A 20,230-nucleotide genomic window follows, 5' to 3' on the forward strand; every position below is an offset into this window, starting at 1 on the left:
TGCGGAGTGCTCCATCGGACACAGATTGGCTTCACTTTGTTTGCGTTGTGACCAATGACTGCCGCTGCTGGTGCTGTTTAGTATCCAGCGCATTGATATAGTTGAGTCTTAAAGACTCCAGGCAGAAGATATCGATCCACACTTTCTGGGGCGAGAAGCCGTATTGTTAGACAAATGTCTGACCACGACTGGTCGATTAACATTACATGCACAAGAAATAGGGAAAAGCACGGCCCGACTTATCCCTATCTAGGTTTGTTGGATGTGTGTGTAACGGTATGATTACCTAGGTAGGCAAGTAGTCTATTTCGATTACCTAGATAGGCAAGAATTCTATTTCGGGGATGAGCACGTGCGACAGCTTACTTACCTAGTCTATTTCGCACGAGGCAGAGGTTGCGACGGCACCAGACGGCAGCATTGCACCGCACCTTGGTAATTGTCAGTGATATACTGCATCTCCTGTGCTCGAATCGTTTGATAAGAAAAAGAAATCATTGCCTCGCACGGCTTCCAATGAAGCACTGCCAGCGGTACCGTGGAAGGGTGAACTTTAAGTGGTGGCTAAGACTGTTAGACTGTCTCTTGCTGGATTGGGACGTTCTTCATAGACTTGAGTGAGGAGAGTGAGATGTTCGTTAAAACTTTAGGCTCAGGAAGCTTGACAAGCGGCGGAGCGCTCATCTTACTGGCTCGTCGTGCATGAGCCAGGGTAACTGGCGATGGTCTCTGTCGCATTTCATGGTTGTCTTGTAGCATGCACGCTTACACTGCCATACCGGTCACGAGGAGCACACCATGTATTTCCGTAAAATACAATTCTAAGGGGGTCGATAGCGAGATTCCTGTGATAGTTTTATATAGACATCCGTCAGCGTTCGAAATTTAGTCTTATATTGAATCGAAAACACTCGTTACTGTTCAAAATTATAGGGATTTACGCCAGGATTTCGCCTAGTATACCTACACGCTAGAGTTCACCTTTATTAGTAAGACCTAGTACGGCCGGTAGGCGGGTGAAGAACTTACTCGTCCCAGAGGACGGCCATTCGGTCGTAGTTCAGCTCAGTCCCTGGTTCAATAGGTTTACTGACCGGATCGCCATTCACACTGGCGTCGGCAATCGGCTCCCAGCCATTCTCCTCTGCTTTATCAAAGACTTCCGCCGCGGTTTTCTTTCTCTTCGGTATTAGGAAAACAGTGAGTGGGGCAGGAAGCGCCGGGGTATAGTAGGAGCTTAAGGAAGGACGACCGCCGAGACGAAAGGAAAAGCAGACGATTGGGGAGAGAGGGTTAAAGTACGACGAAACGCGAGGAAGGTTCGTTTAGGTAGTTAGAAGAGTGAATAGAAGAGTGATTCTCACGAGAAGTAGAGAGAGGGCAGGGGACAATATGAGGACCGAGAGAGGGAGAGGAAGAGGAAGAGAGTATAGTGAAAGGAAAAGAGGGAGAGAAGCATTATACTACAGAACTAGGGGGTTCCGTCGACGCCGTCCAGCAACGTATAGTAGTAGGGCATACTTTCAAGGATCCTCTCACGGATCCTACCTTTCACCAGAGCCGAAACGGGCCCTCATAGATGTGATCGGGTAAAGTTACCACGGGGCTGGGATGTGCGCGACGTTGGCGCCTATGAGACTGGAGCCCGAACGGGAGCCTCACCGGCACGTGAGGGAGGACGGCAGGAGCGAGCTAGAGCCCGTCGAAGAGCAGACGAGAGCAGAAGAGAGTAGGTAGGAGTAGAAACGGAGCGCGAAAGAGTGAAAGGGAGGAGAAGAGAGCAGACGAGGGAGCGAATAGACTAAATAGTCGTTAGCGGGAGAGCAAAGCGGCGAGGGATGAGTTAGCGAAAATGTCGAGGGCGACGATAGTTCGGGGATTATATATATATATATATATAGATAGATAGTCAATCTGGTAGCTTCCATGAGTGTACCATGCGACTTGCTTGGAAATTAATTGGGCGACCTCATCTCTAGGCGGTATTCCAGAACACCAATGGTGACCAGAGTCTTTCTGGTTGGGCTCTGGTGGATACGACAAGCAAAGACCACATGGAGTGCTCGTTGGTCACCTCTGTGACAGCAGTAAATGGTAAGTGAAGCTCACAAGCAGTGTATTCCCCGCTAACCATCGCTGACATACAGGCAGTCCAAACTTCCAGCCGATCTACCGTGCTGACACTGGCATTTCTGCGCGCACATCCAGGAAGGGCGAACAGCTGTGCTTCTTGCTCAACCCACCTCCAAACTACCACCGACAGCCAGAAAGACAAACCGTCCCTTTCACAACAACAGTGAACCATGCGTTCTTCCCTGCACAATCGCAAAGACGCAATGGCACCAAAGGCCAAAGCTGGGGCTGCGGGACACGCGAAGAATCGCCGAAACCACGACTGAGCAGCGGCAAATGCCTTGCAGGAGATCATCCCAGAAGAGTACTTTGACGATGCACTCTCGGCGACAGACTATACCACAGAGTTCAGGACGTTGAGGGCCGCAAAGGCGTACATCGAATCACTGCAAGCAAGTTCATGAGCCACTCCTGCCCTGACTAGTCAGTTTCTTCCCATTTTGTAACCCACACACTGTCCCCTCTCTAGAGCAGGCTAGCGGCATTGACACTAGCGTTCGCCCCAGCTTTCGCCCCGGCGGCCCAGTCACTCACAGAGTCACCGGGATACCGACAGATGGTTCAAACATTCCGGCGAGTCACGCAGTTCATCGCCGGCATTGTCTCCCAGAAAAGTGGAGAAGTCACGGACTCATTGACGGCGAAGATCGAAAGGATCAATGGCGCGCTCGTGGATCTATACGCTGAGTTGGTGCCGGAGGAGACCGATCTGTGAGGCGAGTTGGACCGGGGAACAACTTACCTGGCGGGGAGAGCCTTCACAAATAGTAGCCACGTCCGATATATCCCGCCACCATGGGCCGATTCGGATTGGTCTCTATCATTGACCCTCTGGGCCAATGCAGAGGGACTACACCCGCTTGCAGAGAACAATCGTGCACAACCAGCAACAATCACCAGAAAGCCGGAAGTTACCAGCTCAGACACGTCTCAGGACTTCCAACCATTCATCTTGGGTGATATTCCTGCAGAGGCTCTGCGGGATACGTATCACAAGCCGTTTTCCAAGGAGTCTTTGTCTATGCACCTGGCGGCGTGTATGGTCCTCGCAACGGCCTCCTCGAGGGGCCCGGTGTAAAGTGAATGAGATTTGGAAGCCGGGAGGGACGAGAAGATGTCCAGTGAAGGCCGGGATTCTCGGAACGCAAACCACTATAGTGCCTGTCCATGCACAAGCAAATATCAAGGGCCTCAGAAGAAATGTAAACCGCCTCTCCTGCGTTGCCAACCGTTTTCCCAGCTGGTGGACTTGTCCCTGGTGTGGGTGTGGGTGTGGGTGTGGGTGTGGGTGTGGGTGTACGTGGTTGTGGTTGTGGATCCTGTGCGCTGACCACTAACCCTCGGCATCAAGGCTGACGAGACCAACTGTAATGGGGGCTGCGCATTCGGCGCACATCCTATTAGGCGGGATGGAGAACAAAAAGGCGGTGGTAGTAGATGTGTCGTTTAGGACCAAGGTTACTAGACCGTCAAAGAGACGTGCTGACCAAGATATCTTGGCATTATATGTCCTGTCCTAGGATTCTCATCGACCAGGCGGTCGAGCTCGTTGTCCATATATGTATGAACAATCTTTACTGAGGGTATCTACGTAGCGAACTTATTCAGATGAATGTAGGTAGGAGTATGGTGAATGATATTTTGTCAAGTGCTGACAAAGTTCGAGGAGCTTTTAATTCTGCTGGCGTTCAAATCAGCTTTCGCAGGCTCCTTTTTGACCCTTGACATCTCGACACATGAGATTGCATCTTGTTGTGAAATGACATGAAATCACACCGAATATGTCAGACCTAAGAATTAGAGGATATCACGACTCCAAAGCCCATAACCATCGCAATGCAAAAACGCCCAGTGAAATAATGCGCACGTACGCCTCTGCCCGAGCCTACGATGATAAAAAGCCGTCATTTACAACACACACAAACCGACGATGGCAACAATGACAGCGAATAGGCTCCCTTTGAGGGCGGATTCGGAGTTTCCGCCAATCTGGCCGGCACCGCTCGAATCTCCTCCACCTTGGATGAAGCCAGTGGAGGCACTGCCTGTGGTAGAAGCGGTGTTGCTGCCCGAGTCATCGCCACCGTCACTGCTGCTCGAAGTGCCATTGTCAGGGCGCTGGCCATTGGTTCCGGGGCCGGCACCAGTAAGACCAGGGACGGTAGCAACATCACTGCCGGAAGCGCTTGCCGAGGAATGAGCATAGTCTGCACTCATATTTGTGCCAGTCCCCAGAAGAGATTTCAAGACGGTGTTATCGTTGGTAATCTCGACGGTCAGATTGGTCATGGATTTATCGTTGAAAATGTAAGACTTGCTTCCAGACTTTTTGGCGCCAGCGGGAGGATCGTAGCACTCGACCGAGACTTCATCAAAGGCGGCGTAGTAGTAGCCGTTGGTCATGTATGGAGAGTCCCACTGGACAAGGCCTCCAGCCCACTCGATGGTGCCTTCTCCGTTGGTAGGCAGACCACCAGGCCATAGTGACAGCTGCACTCGAGATGGCGTTTGGGGGAATGAATAACGATTAGCCGTGGCATTCCAGGTTGTGTCGCGGTCGAGGGTGCGGACTACTTTGCCGTCGATTGACCAAGTAATGGTGTCAGGCTGCCAGTCAATCTCGTACTCGTGCATGTTTTTATTGACGTCGGAAAGGCCAGTGGTGTTTCCACCGTTATCGTCTGATCTGAGCGTTAGCGAATGTGACGATTTGGAAACTGGACCTGGACTTACAGTTGGTGATGCCTTGGGAGTAGAAATTGGTTTGAGCACTCGTCAACTCAACTCCCACAAATTCAAAATCGATTTCGTCCTTGGAGTCGCCGAGTAAAATGAAAGCAGTGACGACACCGGCACCGGCACCGGTACTAAATCTCGCAGTGGTTTTTCCATACCAGACATATGCCGTGCTCGCTAACAGGGTGCCAACAGTTCCCTCAGCCATGGTCAGGAGCACCTGACCATTGTGGGAAAGAGGCGTGCCGGACGAAACCCAGTCGGCTTTGCTCGCATCTCCAAGATATTTTGTGTTTGACACCACACGATCGAGGTTGTCGAATGTGTAGGTCTTCGATTGACAGATGGGCATAGGAACGCACGAGTCAAGAGAATTGGAATTGACTGGATCGCAGCCTCCCAGGCAGTAGGCTCCGACACCACACTCGCCATATTCTAGCAGGGCGAGTCAGGATGGCTGAGGTTGCACAGTCGTTTTGACGGGGACTAGGGACTTACGTGAACAGCAAGGCTTGTCTTCAGGGCACTGCTTGCCACCACCGCAGGTGGCTTGTGAAAGAACAGCAGGAGCCACGACGGCCACGAGGAGGACGGTTCGCAAGAGGCGTCCTGCCATTGTGTAGGGCGTTTAACTGACCCTTCTCTCGGGGGGTGATATGCAGTCGATAATGAAAGGTTGTGTGTCTCTATGCAAAAGGATGGAGAGATATGATTATTCTAGAAGGACGGATGGCCTTTACCCGCGGTTGGTGGTACGAGATGCAATCCAAGTTGGAAATGTGGCGGAGTTGGGTTGGAATTCGAGGAGGGCAGGGGAAATTGAGGCGCGCCAAAGTGCAGGTCAGATGGTGACCTTTGTGTGACAGGGCAAAGGGAAAAACGAAGGTGGCAGCGAGTGATGGCTGACGCTGTGGAGAGAATGGGTCAAATTCACAGCAGTCAACAGATAAAAAAGAAGCGAGAGGAGGAGTATTACAACGATATTATCAAAACGACAGTGATGCTCTGGAAAGGAGTTGATGGGATGGATGGCAAGAAAAGGTGCGCACTCAGGTGAAGAATTGCTGAGCACGCCTGTTCTATCCTTGGAAGCCGGTGCATGGCGTGAGGAGAGCAAGCAGAGCAGGGAGTCAATCAAATGACGCGTCAGTAAAACACGAGGCCCCCACTCCAGCGCCTGTTCGGGTTAGAGCCGCACGACAAGCATTCCTTCCGCTATTTCGATTCGCTGAAAAACTCATGAGTCCGGGGCCGCCCAGGTCGTCGAGTGCCACGCCGGGCAGTGGCGTGCCCGGGTTCGTGGCTCAATGGTCGCTCTTCCCTCTTTGCCTGAGTCAAGACCTCCACGCTCGACGAATTCTGGGCTTCAGGGGCTGATTCCTGCCTTGGTGGGCGAATCGGAGAAATCCCTTGATTCTTGACTAGCACCCTAGAAGCCCAGCTCCGGAATGATGGGGAAGGTGGTTCGTAGGGGTGGTAAAACCTGGCCTCTCTGGGTCAAATTGACTCCCAAGAATTACAAACCTGTTCCACTGTTCCAAGGCGTCGCCACGGGTGCTGTTGTTCGTGTGCACTCGTTTGGCCTTCAGAAGTTATCGAGGAGCTGCAAAAGACTCATGAGGTTGACAGTCTCGTAAATGATCTTCACCCGCAGGGGGACAGTCCCTCTCGGCAACTGATTTGCAAAGGCTGCGTGTCGTGCAGCCTGGGTTGTATGACTGCACCACCCTTTGGCTGTCACGCGCTACCGTGGTCACCATCAGGGAATGCGAAACCAGTGCAACAAGCAAAGCGTGACCATGAATGACGACGGCAGGTAGGTGGGCAAAGAGTGACTAAGTCTTCCCGTTCCTTACTCCATGGGCAGATCCATTGCACCACTGCCGCCTCGATTGCTCTTCGTAGTGATTGCCGAGTCATCTGGATGGGCAGTGCGAAGCTACTCACCAAAGAGCATGTTTCTGTTTCCAGAAGCTCCGAGGTGCTCATATGTCTACCGATATTCAAACCTAGAGCATCATCAGCTTTCCGAGTATATGTCAGTGTGGGGGTTTCCGCGTCCAAGATCGCTAGATAGGACCGGCTCGTCGATCTCATGGGATGTTTTGAAGGCAAACACTGTCCGCTGCTCAGCTAGGCCATTCAGACATTGTCGAGATTAAGACCGTGATATCCCTGGCTGTTGAAGTCTTGCCACAAATTCTCATCGCAATCAGGACAAGACATAGGCGGTGGATGTCTCGAAATTCGAAAAGCACGAATAAAAGCGATGAAAAGTCTCACCGTCAAGCGTGTGTTGTCGTGGGTAACAGCGACACGAGCCTGAACCGGGGTTTTGACCGCGGAGACCATCTGCATCTGCACCAGACTTCGCTCTTGCTTGGACCGTCGGAAATAAGGAGACAATGCTGCCAGATCACGACGGTTTACGTACCCACGGCACCAGATCCTTCTCAATCACCCAGCATCGGAGAGATGGATATAGTCAAAAGAGGTGCTTTTCTTTCGGTGAATGGCTTCGGCGCCTTCCCTTGTTGAAGCTTACCAGGACTGAGAGCTGCCTGCTCCTTCAATATATTTGATCCTTCATGGGATCTGATGCCTCTCCCCGAGGCACGGACTCACGCGGAAGGATAGGTGTCCGTGGTGCGATGGATCTGTTTTTGTGAAGACGTTTGGAACGCTGGGACTGGGATCGACGCAGATTATTCCAAGCGCAGCATAGGGAGGCGCACAGTGCGACGTGAATGCTCACTTGTGTATATGGCCGCGTCTGTCAATAGTGTAATACGCGTTCTACCGTTCCCGATTGCCGGTCTATTTATTTGCCTGAGATGGAACCCTGAGATGGAAAGGAGGTATGAACGAGGTGAGTGCGCTTAGCAAAGCGCCTCGGCATGGAGGTTTGCACATGGCTCAAACAAAGTTCCTTCAGCATCCAGATTGTTGCATCGAGAAGATGACGGCTGGCGTGGTTTGACTTGCGGCCCTTGCTACTCAAGTTGGCACCATGAAGGGGTTGCAGGTACCTCGTATGTTGATGATTCCCCCTCGATGTGGGAGGCCTCGAGCAGCGCCTCATCGGCTTACTCATCGGCTTATCCAGGGGGTCAGCGTGAAGCACGAAGTTTTGACAAATATGTCGACCGAAAGCTGCCAAGAACAAAAGTTCTGGAAATGGGCCCGTGACAAATCCCATTGTGAACTTGAAGCAGATAATCAAGCTCAAAGCCTCTTGCATTTGTTGACCGACAAGCTTCAGGGGGATCTTCAACGGTTACAAGGGTGGTAGTAAATGCACTAGCTATTTAGGGCCCCCCTCTGGTAATTGTTGTTGCTTGGACTCGTACGGAGTATCCGACACGGCTCATGGGGGGGTGGGAAGCCGCGGAGACTTCCTTTGCGAACGAAAGGCATTCAGCCTCGGGCATGACTTATCTCAATATTGTCAGAAAACATTCTTACTTGCTCGCTGTAATTTTGCAACATGGCGATGGTCTGGAACAGGACCTTGCCTGTGATATCGAATACCGAATCTATCAGTCTTATGTATGAGGCGAGTACGCTTGATGGGGAGCCGTGCAGCTAGGCCTTGACGCCAGAAAAATGTGGCGTCGTGATATGTATGAGCAAAGACACCCTGGACGGTTGAACAAGGGTCGGGTTCGTCAGCATCCAGGCACGCACTGCTCGTGCTGCCGGTCACGATGATGTTGAACGTATGCTTCATCGCCACTTTCCCTCTGCAAGACGCAATCTGGTCAGGCTTGAGGACCTTGTTAGCCTCCCGAACCTCCTTCGTGTCCAAGTCGTCCTCACCGACTGCTTCAGATTTGAGGTTTGCCAGCGCCAAGTTGGTGGCAGCACGAGCTACTCGGTAGTGTACGAGGTAGGAGCGTTCAATTTACCGACACGGGGTATAGGCGCAGAGGAGGTTCAATCCTTCTCGATTGCTGTTTGGCCGGAAAGCTCCTGCGTCTCGCGCGACGGAGTGGATAGATGAGCCCTACGGAGAGTGCTAGTACGATCTGGCCGACGGACAAGCCAGGCGCTTCGGACAACATGGCAGCACTGTTCATCTAGCCCATCCGATAGTTGGTGATAGCCATGGTTAGACGAGAAACGGAGTTCGCGACACAGTTGAAGCCCAGGATGTGGTAGCGCCGTTTGCACTGGCGTCGCTGGCAGTGGCGCTTTCCTTGGTTCCAGTGGCGCTTTGCAGGGCCTCCTTCCCAGGGTCAACCTCTCCCAAAAACGAAAGTGTCGTCAACCTCACTTACGAGCACGAGAGCACTCCGTATCAGATCTTCTCCTCTATGGCACCCGATGGGCACTTGTGCAACAGAGGGGTAAGATTTTAGTAGTGAGCTAGACCTAAAGCTCGGGAATACAAGCGCCAAGGGGGGACAGGGAGAAGGCATGTCAGCATCGTTACTCTACTCGTATTCAATCCTTCGGCTTACTCTAGTCTCCGTGGTCGTGACTAATTCGATGAGCAAAGAACGTGTTCCTCTGACCGCATTAGGCCCCCAAGCCCAAGACCAAGCGTGCCCAGTGAAGAAGCGCCTTGGTAAACGGAAGTCCTCGCCAGCTGAGCAGGTAGCGATACTGATTCCATGGCGCCAAATGCTTGGTATTATGGAGGCGCGACTTTTCACCACGGCTGGTAATGGCACCCCGTATTCGCTATTGCTGGTTCCATCACTCGGTCTCAAAATAGCTGCAGTGGTTTTCTTTTCGTAATACCGGGTGCCGAGTACGTAGGACAGACAGAGCAGTCCGCAACAACGGAGCAAGCAAAGAAGACCCTGACGGATCCTGTAAGTGTCACTTAGTCCGGCCTGTGGCTGCAGATTGCACAAGATGAAATCGACTTATGTAATGGTGCACGGGATTGGCAGCCGCGAAACTTAGGGGGATAGCCGACATTCCACCACTCGGAGGTGGCGCCCTGGGCGTCTACTCCCAGCACGACTCAGGTGTGAAGGGATCATCATGACCACTTGATAGGCGTCTAATTCAGTCAGATTTCCCAAGCAGTACCTCGACTCGTCCTGTGTTCGAGCTGGGTGTCAGGACGTCGGTGTCATGGTGCTGGTCAAGGCGTCCCATGATGTCATTCCGTATACGTGGTAAGAAAGATTCAACATCTCGCATAATCCTTCCGCTCAATGGTGTGAAACCTGTGTAATCTTGGGCCGCCAATCTGTACTTCCTCTCGACATGTTTGAGAGGCGAGGCTTGGGCAAATAAAGTTCTGGGATGGCGGGTAGTCATTTCATCTCTGTTCCTTCTCCTCTTTCTTGGTTTAAATCTGGATTTTGCGGTCAGGACCAGAAGACCAAGCCAACAAGGACGTCTTCGTAGTGGAGCTTCGTACTGTCCAGTATAGGACAATTCCTGTGGGACATTTTTTCCCTGCGTGCTGTGTGCACTCGTGTCTTGTATTTGCCCCGCCCCCCTTTAACATAACTGAGATAGGCTTTCGGAACCTCGGTGAGGAAGTGGGAGCATTGGCAGGCGTCCCTTAGCGAATCGTTGGTTCCTGCATGCATCTCCATTTTCCTTAGGCCAGCCTCTCAAAGATGGGAAGTGATCCTCGGCCCACAACGCGATGCCCATAACAGAAAGAAGTCTGCCTTGTTGTCGTCCCAGGGTCAGGAGGCTAGTGGTGCATTGCCGTTGCATGCCTACATGTTGCCTGTGGTTGTCTCCGTGCCTCCAGAAACTCCAGGTCGGGCACCCCAGAGTCAATGTCAAGCACAGTAATCTTCCTCGACGATTTCCGACGATTTCCAGTGACCTAAGCGTCACTGTGCTCGGGTCGTGTTTGTCAAAGTGACACTTAGCCTTTGGGTAGGATTTGGCTCGGGGCCTGTGTCGGAGCTTAGCTTCGTTCTGATGGAAATTAGGCTGTCGCTAACCAGTGCCCAAGCATCCTGGGATTGTCTTTGACATGCGGGCACTGTGCTTGATGCGTTTAAGCGACCCCTTCGTCGCCCCCAGCCCTGGCTTCCCGTGGCTGATCAGCGAAGAATTGATTCCAACCGCAACGAGCCTGTGGATCACCGAGATCGCGCATGGTGGAAATCGTCGGCCTCCGCTAGAGTTGGGCTGACCTCCTTCAATCCCATGCTCCTGAATATTAGTCTTTTGCCATCACAGGGGTGGCGGCGGATTGATCTTTCAGACAAAAGATAAGACCATCAGAAGCCCCTCGTGGTCTTTCGTTGTCCTCGTGCCCTTCAGTATTTATCTCTTTGGTGAACCTACAATACGTCAAAGTTTGTTTTTCTCTTCTTCAGAATCTGATCGCCTGCCCATCGTGCCGTTCATTGATTTGTATCTTTTTTTTTGTCTTTTGAAAAGGTACCCTCACCTCAGTCGACATGGGCCAAACAGCTTCCCAACCCATGCCGGACAAATCGCTGAAAGTTATTGGCGCTGGTCTCTCGCGGACCGGTACAACATCTTTCGGCGCAGCTTGCTCATACCTTCTCGACGGCCCCTGCTATCATGGAGGTACGCAAATGTTGAACTCTCCTGAATCGCATATCAAGCGATGGATTGAAATCTGCAGGCTTGCACCACCCAAGGATGAGGCCGGCCGCAAGGCCCTGAACGCCGGCGTCAAGGAAATGCTGGATGGCTATGTCGCATGCACCGATCTCCCTTCCAATGCCTTTGTCGAAGAGTTGATGGAGGTCTACCCAGATGCCAAAGTAATCTGCTCCGTTCGAGACCCCGATAAGTGGTGGAACAGCTTGGCACCGATTGTTGAGAAAGGCAACCTTACAGTTCTATCTTGGATCCTGGCCCCTCTTCCAACACTGAGAATGTTCCGAACGTATCACGATGCCCTGGATGACGGCCGCGTTGGGGAGTTGTACTTCCGAGAGGGTGAACCACGACGACCTACCAAGGCCATGTACGAGCGACATATCGAACATCTCAAGAAGATCGTTCCGAAGGAGAAGCTGTTCTTCTATGACGTTCGTGATGGTTGGGAGCCGCTGTGTGCCATTCTCGGAGTTCCAGTACCCAAGGATGTGCCCTTCCCAAAGCTCAACGACGCTCAAGCGATGGAAGCCTTCATGAAGAAGAGTGTGCAACGAGGCCTGATGGCATGGGCTGGAATTGCCCTCACGATTGGTGCTGCTGGATTTTCAGCTGCGAGGTATGCGAAATTGTTTTAAACGACGAGCAGGGTTCGCGTCATGGTGGATGCTTCATTGCTCTTGCGTGGTTGTATATTTCCGGGGGGGTTTTTTGGCGCTACCAACAAGAGTTGAAATTTGGAAAGCAAGCACTTGACCACGGAGTATTTGATTGTCATGATGGAGTCAAAGCGAGAAGGATTTTGGGCAGGTTCTCAGGATGCAATAGATATTGGAAAAGGATGTCCTTACACGCACCACAATGAATATATCTCTGACGATATCATTTCGAAGTTACTCCAGGGCCCTATGTATCATTAATCAAGCCACAATGAAAAGAGTTGCCATGCTTCACATCCATCCTAGTGAACCCTGAATATTGTTATAGCTATGAGGCCGAGTCAGCTTTAGCAAGGCTGGCGAGGTGTGCCACAAAGCTGGGATCCTCAATAAGCGTCAATGCGAGCAAGGTCGAGATAAGCTGCATGAGAATTTCAAGCTACATGTACTCCGTATGCGTCTCATCTTTTTGGTTGTTAGGCTCTCCTCGGTGGTGAAATTGATCACGTCTATCCTCCTTTCAATTCCGTGATTTATGCCAAGATGAGTGAGTTCATACGCGGGCCTTCCGCCCGGCACTCACCCCTACTGGCAGCTCTAAGTGCCTAGCACCTTGGTTGGGTATTTTGTGACTGAGCACTATCTACTGTTAGTGTGCCAGGACACAGCTAGGCAATGGAGCAACTTCAGGCAACGTCGTACTGTTCTGATTCTTGCGGCTAGAGCCCATGGCTCAATGCTCTCCGTTGAAGAACTTCCGAATCCGAGACCAAGTCGCCTTGCCGGGTTTCTTCTTACGAAGTGGTCTGCCGCTGGCGTCAACACAATCGCATTGAGACTCTCTCAGAAAACATTCTTCGCAATAAGCGTCCCTCGTGCTGATGGCGTCCCCGATCTTGTACAACAATCTGACGGCAACCTCTCCATCATTATGGAGGCCATCACGCAATATCTGCTTCAAGATCCCACCTTTAGGCCAAGCGGCTGCCCAGCCAACAATGGCTTCCTCGAACATGTTCCAGAGTGCTCTGTTTTGGAGCCCCATGTCCTTCATTGATCTGAGGTGGTTCCAGGATGGGAGGACTTCAGTCAGAATCCGACGAAGCAACTCCATGACTTCTTCACACAAATTATCGACGAAATACTTGTCAGCGAGACAGAACAACCTGATAAGACACATGGGCATGTCTTGATCGGGCAGAGGTCCTTCCACTCGGAAATTTGTCTCATCGAAACTACCCGTGTGAAGAAAACGAAGGAGGTACACCATGTATTCAGGGTTGTCCTCTGGCATCTTGATCTGTTCGTTCGCGCCTTCCTGGTATCGGGCCAAAAAATGACTCTGGACCAGGACATCTTTGGGCACAGAGAAGCGTTTACTTTTTGGACCAACTGCGAGCGTGACGACGGGACAAGTGGGACGGTGGGCGGTTCTGAATTCGCCTCTATGTAGAAATTAGTGATTCAAAATCACAAATATTGAAAGGAGTGCAGAGTATCTTGTATCAACTTGCACCTGTTTCATCTTTGTCTCAAGGAGAGGATGTTGGATAAATTGCAATCAATACGCGCGTTGCCATAAAACACTCCGTGATGCCTCTCTTTATGGTATAGGCGTAAACGAGGTTGAGATGGTCCACAATTACTTACGGATTGACTGCCCATGAAAACCTTCCCAGAGTTTCCTCATCTGTCGTGCCATGCTCTCGTGCATCATTTCCTTCTGGTGCAATATCATCGGAGCGATCAGCTTCATAGACCCCCATGCCTGTCCGTGACGCGACGCCAGAGTAGCATCTGACCTTGGTATCTTCCATGTCTGTCGTCTTCGAGGAGTGCAGAGAACTGTGTCTTTCGTCGTGACGAGGACTTTCGGTTCCGAATGTGAGCTGTGTGTACCGAGTAAGAGTATTCCGAGTTGATGGTAGATATCCACGAGCAATCAAGACCGGCAGTTTACAAGGCTTTTCTGGAGAGAAAGATCGACAAAAGGTGCTAGCAGTGACAAACCTCAATGCGACAGTAAAGAATTCACGTCGCCAGAGGAGGGGGGCAAGTACATCAAGATGGCCATGAGCTCAACAGCTGATCAATGCAGTAACAACAAGACCTGTACAGTGAGCTATGTGAGACACAGAATCCTCTTGCGACAGCAATTCCCTTGCCTCTCAACAAAATGACTACTCTCTCCAGACAAACACAGCCATACCATCTATGGACTGTTGCTGTCTGAGCTTTACTGAAGACATGAAGCTTCAGCGACAAGAGAACTGTGGACTGGCTTCAGCGTCCCCCAAGCACGTGCTTAATCTCTCGTGTGAGCCCAGAAGTCGATGCTCACGATTTTTCTATCCTGGAGCAAGCCCGCAGATAGAGCCATGAGTCCGAGGAAACAGCTGTGACGAGCAGCTCACTCTCTTGGGGAAGTGTGCTTACGACGTCTACTTGATGTTGTTGCATATCCTCAGGCATTGCGGTGATGAAGCACCAGACAAGGCGCCTTGGTCTGTGAATAGACACAACTGAATTCGACCCTCATGTAGACGCATATTCACAGCATTGATTCTCGAAGATTCCATCCTGTGGAGACTGCAGGTGTCGTATAGGACATACGGTCATAGAAACTTTCCATGATATTGCGTAGGAATGAGCTCACCGACTGGAGACAACTAAAGCCAAGGTTGATGATTGAACGGAAGATTTCCCTACTATGTTTATCCGAGATCACGTGATTTACTTGTGTACCAATCACAGGTCGGTGCCAAGATTCACACCACACTGTGATTTTTTGGCTAACGCACCACCTCACACAGAATTGAGTCTCAACGACGAACTCTCTCGACAACGACCTCAACTCTTTCCATCCATCCATTGCAGTCCACCTAACACCGTCGCAATGGCAGGCGTTAGACTTCAATACCGTCGCCGCAATCCGTACGTGTTCCCTCTCTTTAGCCACGAGCCAAACCCCGCCTAGCTTTCCTGCACCCTCTGCGAAAACTCCCTCGAGCCCGAATTTGCTGACAATCCCTTTGTGAAACAATAGCTACAACACCACTTCCAACAATGTCCGAGTGATCAAAACTCCCGGCGGCAAACTGCGACTGCTACACATCAAGAAGCGAGGAACTGCTCCCAAATGCGGTGACTGCGGTGTCAAGCTACCAGGCGTAAGCCTCCCCATTTCCACCGCACTTCCCACTCTCTCTATCTACCCACCCGCCGCCTCCCCCGGGGGGGGAGATGCCACAATTTGCAATCGGGTTTGGAGATGATGAAATCGTGAGGCAGTAAAAGGAAAAGAATGTTCGCTGACAGTGTTATCCCACCACCAACAGGTTCCCGCACTCCGGCCCCGAAAATACGCTACCACCTCCAGACCACAAAAGACCGTGCAACGCGCATACGGTGGATCGAGATGCAGCAACTGCGTGCGAGATCGTATCGTCCGAGCTTTCCTGATTGAGGAGCAGAAGATCGTCAAGAAGGTGCTCAAGGAGACACAGGAGAAGAAGACAGGCAAGAAGTAAAAAAAGGCATGTCGTTCTGTTCACCTTTGCTTTGCTTGTTCGGGGTCAGATCGATGCACAAGCCGTGCGTCAATTGAGATGATTGGGGGTGAGAAATGCGGCAGATAGAGGCACGATGTGCATTATGGACCGAAAACCTAATTGCCATCTCTCTAAATACGGGAGAGCAGTCCTCGAACAGCAGCACTGCGATGGAGGTTGAAACTCCGCTACCTCGTTGGCTGTACGCTCATTGAGTGGAAGAGGGGACGAGGTCGTTGTGATCAAGGAAGAAGATCTCAAAAAACCTTCCTGGAGTCAAGTCATCTTCGGGTGTTTCTCCCTGCCAATGAGACATGTCAGCCTCGTGGGATAGATCAACAATACATCCAACCATTCAATCTCAGAAGATGCCCCAGATTATGACGGAGGTACCGTGCAGGCATGTTCACCAGCGAAATCGAACAAGGTCGTCATATGCCAGTGCTCTGCGAACTTTTGTGTCATTTGGAATCCCTAACCCGTTGTTTTTCGATTACCTTGCACGACTCCAGTGTTGCTGCCTAACTTTGATCATTCCTCTCCCGATAGCCGACAGCAGGCCGTCTCCTCCTGGGCTGCCACGTCCCCTAATTCACTAGCATGACACCATCTCTTCCAAGAAAGACCCCACCCTCCCCTCTCCTGCCTTCTCTATTCTTCGTACAGCCACTTCCTTTCCCTTACCAGTGCTAAATCTCTTCTCTAGGTTGGATATATGTGTATTCACAGCGAGCGTCCAGGAGCCCACAGACCAGGGCGTAAGTAACAGCGCAAAGGACATGAGGCAGATAGCGGAGTCGCGGACCAACCCGGGGAGGGGGGGGGGAAGGGTAGGACATCCACGTGTTTGACAGCTATAATGAGGAGCGAACGATCATTCTCGCTTTCGTTGACCCGATTTCGCTACACGTCCGTTAGTGTGCTCTCTGGCACCCAACACCCTCGCTCAACGCGGTGGAAGTTGTTCTCTGACGCGCACAACTCCACCACACACAGACTGCACCAGTTGAAGATGATTGTGTCCAACGCTAACTCAGGAGAGTGCCCGATGTGGTTGCCGTTGACGTTAATGCCATGTTGGAGAGGGAGCATGTAAATCGATGATGACATGCCGATGGGTGTCGACTGAGAAGCTAATCTACCACAGTCGTACCACCGGCATACGTAGATAGTACGTAGTTCTCGAGGCATCGTCTGGCAATAGAGTCCTGGCTTCTTGGGCCAAGGGTGGCCACAGCGAGGCCCTCAATGGCACGGGCACAGTGGGGAAGGGAGGATTCACCAGTTATCAGACTGAGGGAAATGCCTTTTTGGTGAGTCGATTATCCATCATTCAACGCCGCAATGCTGCCTAGCCCAAGGAGCACAGCTAAAAGAAGGAGAACATGTTCATGGCCACGAGACGATCGAATCTTCTCTCGCGTCAAGGTGACACCACGAGCCGCGGTCAAAACTGTCATATCTGCCGCTCGGCAGGTAGTCAACGGCTTCGGGGGATTTGTGGCATCAATGGGACACACAATGTCCGACATAGGAGCTTGAAGCGCGAAAATTACTCGCCTGTGCCAAATTCAAGGCGAGCTCTCGGGGACCACGCACCTGTGAAAACGGCTGACCGCGTTTGACCCTCGGGCATGAATCTGCTGTCCATGTCCTTTGACAGTGTGTTTCAAAGCCTTGACGCTTGAATTGAGGCAGGGCCGCTGGCCTTTCAATGCTGGGGTTGGCTGGCAGGCCTATTGGTGTCAGACAGAAGCTACATGAGCACAAGCAGTGCCTTCATTACGAATTTATGTTTCAACGATGTGGAAATGATCGAGCCCTGGTGACCACCGAAACACGGAGTCCTCCTCAGATCTGTGAAGAGGCTTGGTCACATCCTCCTTGTAGTGAGGCCTCTGAACCAGGGTCGCTTCAGGAATAGGGAGGCTCAAAGGTACACGCTCACGGATCCTGCACGACCACCGCAATCTTTTGCAATGGTTTAAGGCAGCAGCTCCTTTCCATGTTGGGGGGGTGGTGCAGATCCAATTGAGAGGAATGAGCTTCCCTGTGACCTCGTCTCAGCAACCGATGCAAGTCCTTCTTTAGGAGTCCATTGACAACTGATCTGATATCACGTCTATCTGGGCTTGAGAGGCACAAATAGAGTTTGGCGAATTTTGGTACCATGTACTGATCGACACATTCGTTGGAGGCGCACCAAGCGAACCAACACCAATATTGTGAAATGCATCCAAAACGGATCCGTTTTCATATGACACCTGGTCTATTGGGGCGCACGAAACTCCTCGCATCATTTCGTCCAGGATAGCCTAGGCACGACTACCCGCTGAAGGGAAGGGGAGGACTACTCGGTTGAGACTTGTTGAGAAGTGTAGTACGAGAGTCCGACTGCGTTGACATGCGGCCCAGCCCTCTTCCACTCAGCCTTGCCCTTTGCGGCCATCTTCTGGTTGTATCGTCCTACGTTACTCAACCGGGGCTCCAGCATGTGTCAAGCACGCTCCACCGTCACGACAAGGACCAGGCCCATCGGGCAATAGCATGACAGGATGACAGAAAACGTCTGGATTACACAGAAGATGATGCAAATCTCGAGCCTTTTCTGAGCGCTAAGGAAAGCGATTCTGGTCACCTAGCGATCATGTCCGTATTGGCGTCGAGGAACAACGCAGATGACAGTCACGCTTCGATTGGTCTCTCGACCATTGAGTCTTTAGCCCATAAGATAACGGACTGAACGCACGTCAACCATCGGGGAGTGGAACCTTAGCCGAGCACGTGATGGTAAGAGGAGGACTTTTGGCGAATGACCTGGCTCGTTCTAGATCCTGCATGGAAATCTTCCATCAGGTCCTTCCAGCAATGCCCAATCTCGGTAGAGGCGATTCGCTCTGCAAGGGTGTACCCAGCTACACCCAGCATGACGTGCGAAATCTGACGGCTTTCTCAGACTTTCTCACCACTTGGAACATTGGTTGGCTGTGACTGGCTGGCACTGGAAGTTGGCAACGACACGTCGACGACCCCCCTGTATTGCTGGTTCAAGAAGGTGGTGGCAGGAATGAGAAGAACGTTCTCGGGTTCGTATACTGCCTTGCCAAAGATCTCAAATCAAAGACCAGTTGAAACCCAAGGACCCACCACAGTGATCGAGAATCCGAGATTCAATCGCGGAAGAGGCGAAGTCTCGATAGGCGAGGAAATTTGAGCAATTAGAAGCGTAGTGTAGTATTTTTGAGATCCGAAGTTTGATATGACGATGCCGGATGTCGTGCCAGGAGCGTCAGCCATGCGTCCAAGGGCTGGAGAGCGAAGGTCCATCCTCAGCATGCATAGCCAACCTTGCCTAGTGGGGGAACTCGGGAAAGAATGCTCCGATTGGAAGCACCAAACTTCCATTTGCAGGACCCTGTGAGATTCCTCCCTAAATCAGCGGTGCATGACCCAGTACCGGATTTTCCTGAATGCTCTGAGTTGCAACAGGCTGCTTGGATGGAGAGGGTTCGCGGGCATAGCATGGCCTGTAGAAACCTCTCTTGGGATGCGTCTTTTGGCACCTCGTATCCCCCAATGGCGTTTCACGTTTAGCTGCTCTCGTAACTTTCGAATTGATCCACCGTCCTTTGCACTCTGGCAGACATCCACCACGTTTCTGATACTTTCAAGTCGGACCGGACCGTGGACGCCACCAGAATTCTTGGATGTCCGGAGTTTGGACTGGCGCACGCTAGGTCTTGAGAGTGTTGGACTCTAGCCAGCAGCGGAACCGATGGACGGCAATTCCGGTGCAGAAATGGGCATTAGTGTGAAGAAACACCAGGACAAGATACCGGCAAGGGTCCTTTACTGCTGGCATCAACCCCGGGTTGTTTACCCAGCGAACACGATGCCTGTCTGGCTTGAATTTTCCAGCCTCCAGTCGGATTGTTAACCTCGACTAGTGGGCAAGGTTGGGACTTCTTTCAGCAGGGAGCCCAAGTGGTCGTCTGAAAAGTGCTTGACCAGGTCGCAATGACCCGAGACTCGGCTGCGACTGTACGTAAGCTACATGGATGAACACGGGGTTGCCAGCGCATATTGTGGGGATGCAGTCGCTGCACTGGTAGAACAGAGATTCGCGAGCGCGATCTCTTTGGTAGCTGGTTTTCAATTCCTGCACAGATCGCCTTAACTTGTAAGCGAAAAGCAGCCACGTATTTTGATCACACCGACCACAGGTTGCTCCACGGGGGCCAGGAGCGGCCTCTGACCGTTTAAATGGACGATGGTCATTGATAGAAGTGCGAAATCAAGAAAGGCACGAGCTTGCTTAGAGGAGTGGCCATTGGTACGGAGCCCGGAGCCCGGAGCAGCTGGGACGGGGTGAAGATGATACATTTGTATTGTTCCAGCTTCCTGAGTAACGAGTCAGACCATTGAAGCCTATCGCGACTTCATTTGATAGGCAAGTTTCTGCTTGGGCAAACACGGTCACGTCACGGTCCAGGCCACAGCCATCGTCAGCTTTTGAGATCACCTGGGTTGGATTTCGTATATTTGACCTATTTTGGTACACTCAGCAAACACAAAAGTCAGGTTGACATCGAC

At 51.7% G+C, this 20,230-nt stretch overlaps 3 protein-coding genes across 3 annotated transcripts; 2 read left to right on the forward strand and 1 right to left on the reverse strand.

The window, feature by feature from the left end:
- Positions 1–4,041: 4,041 nt before the first annotated feature.
- Positions 4,042–5,485, reverse strand: A1O9_06950 (murein transglycosylase; the record flags this gene model as incomplete). The annotated part of the gene is made up of 3 exons (XM_013403896.1): positions 4,042–4,814; positions 4,867–5,304; positions 5,368–5,485. The coding sequence occupies 3 exons, from the start codon at positions 5,483–5,485 to the stop codon at positions 4,042–4,044; spliced, it is 1,329 nt and encodes a 442-aa protein (XP_013259350.1).
- A 5,773-nt stretch (positions 5,486–11,258) lies between these two features.
- A1O9_06951 (uncharacterized protein) lies at positions 11,259–12,065 on the forward strand (the record flags this gene model as incomplete). Its single annotated transcript, XM_013403897.1, has 1 exon — positions 11,259–12,065. One exon carries the CDS (start codon positions 11,259–11,261, stop codon positions 12,063–12,065), a length of 807 nt encoding a protein of 268 aa, XP_013259351.1.
- A 2,917-nt stretch (positions 12,066–14,982) lies between these two features.
- A1O9_06952 (60S ribosomal protein L34-B) lies at positions 14,983–15,616 on the forward strand (the record flags this gene model as incomplete). Its single annotated transcript, XM_013403898.1, has 3 exons — positions 14,983–15,020; positions 15,133–15,256; positions 15,425–15,616. The coding sequence occupies 3 exons, from the start codon at positions 14,983–14,985 to the stop codon at positions 15,614–15,616; spliced, it is 354 nt and encodes a 117-aa protein (XP_013259352.1).
- Between the last annotated feature and the right edge of the window lie 4,614 nt (positions 15,617–20,230).

The sequence above is a fragment of the Exophiala aquamarina genome, assembly GCF_000709125.1.
Source record: "Exophiala aquamarina CBS 119918 chromosome Unknown aczIA-supercont1.5, whole genome shotgun sequence".
NCBI classification, from domain to species: Eukaryota; Fungi; Ascomycota; class Eurotiomycetes; order Chaetothyriales; family Herpotrichiellaceae; genus Exophiala; species Exophiala aquamarina.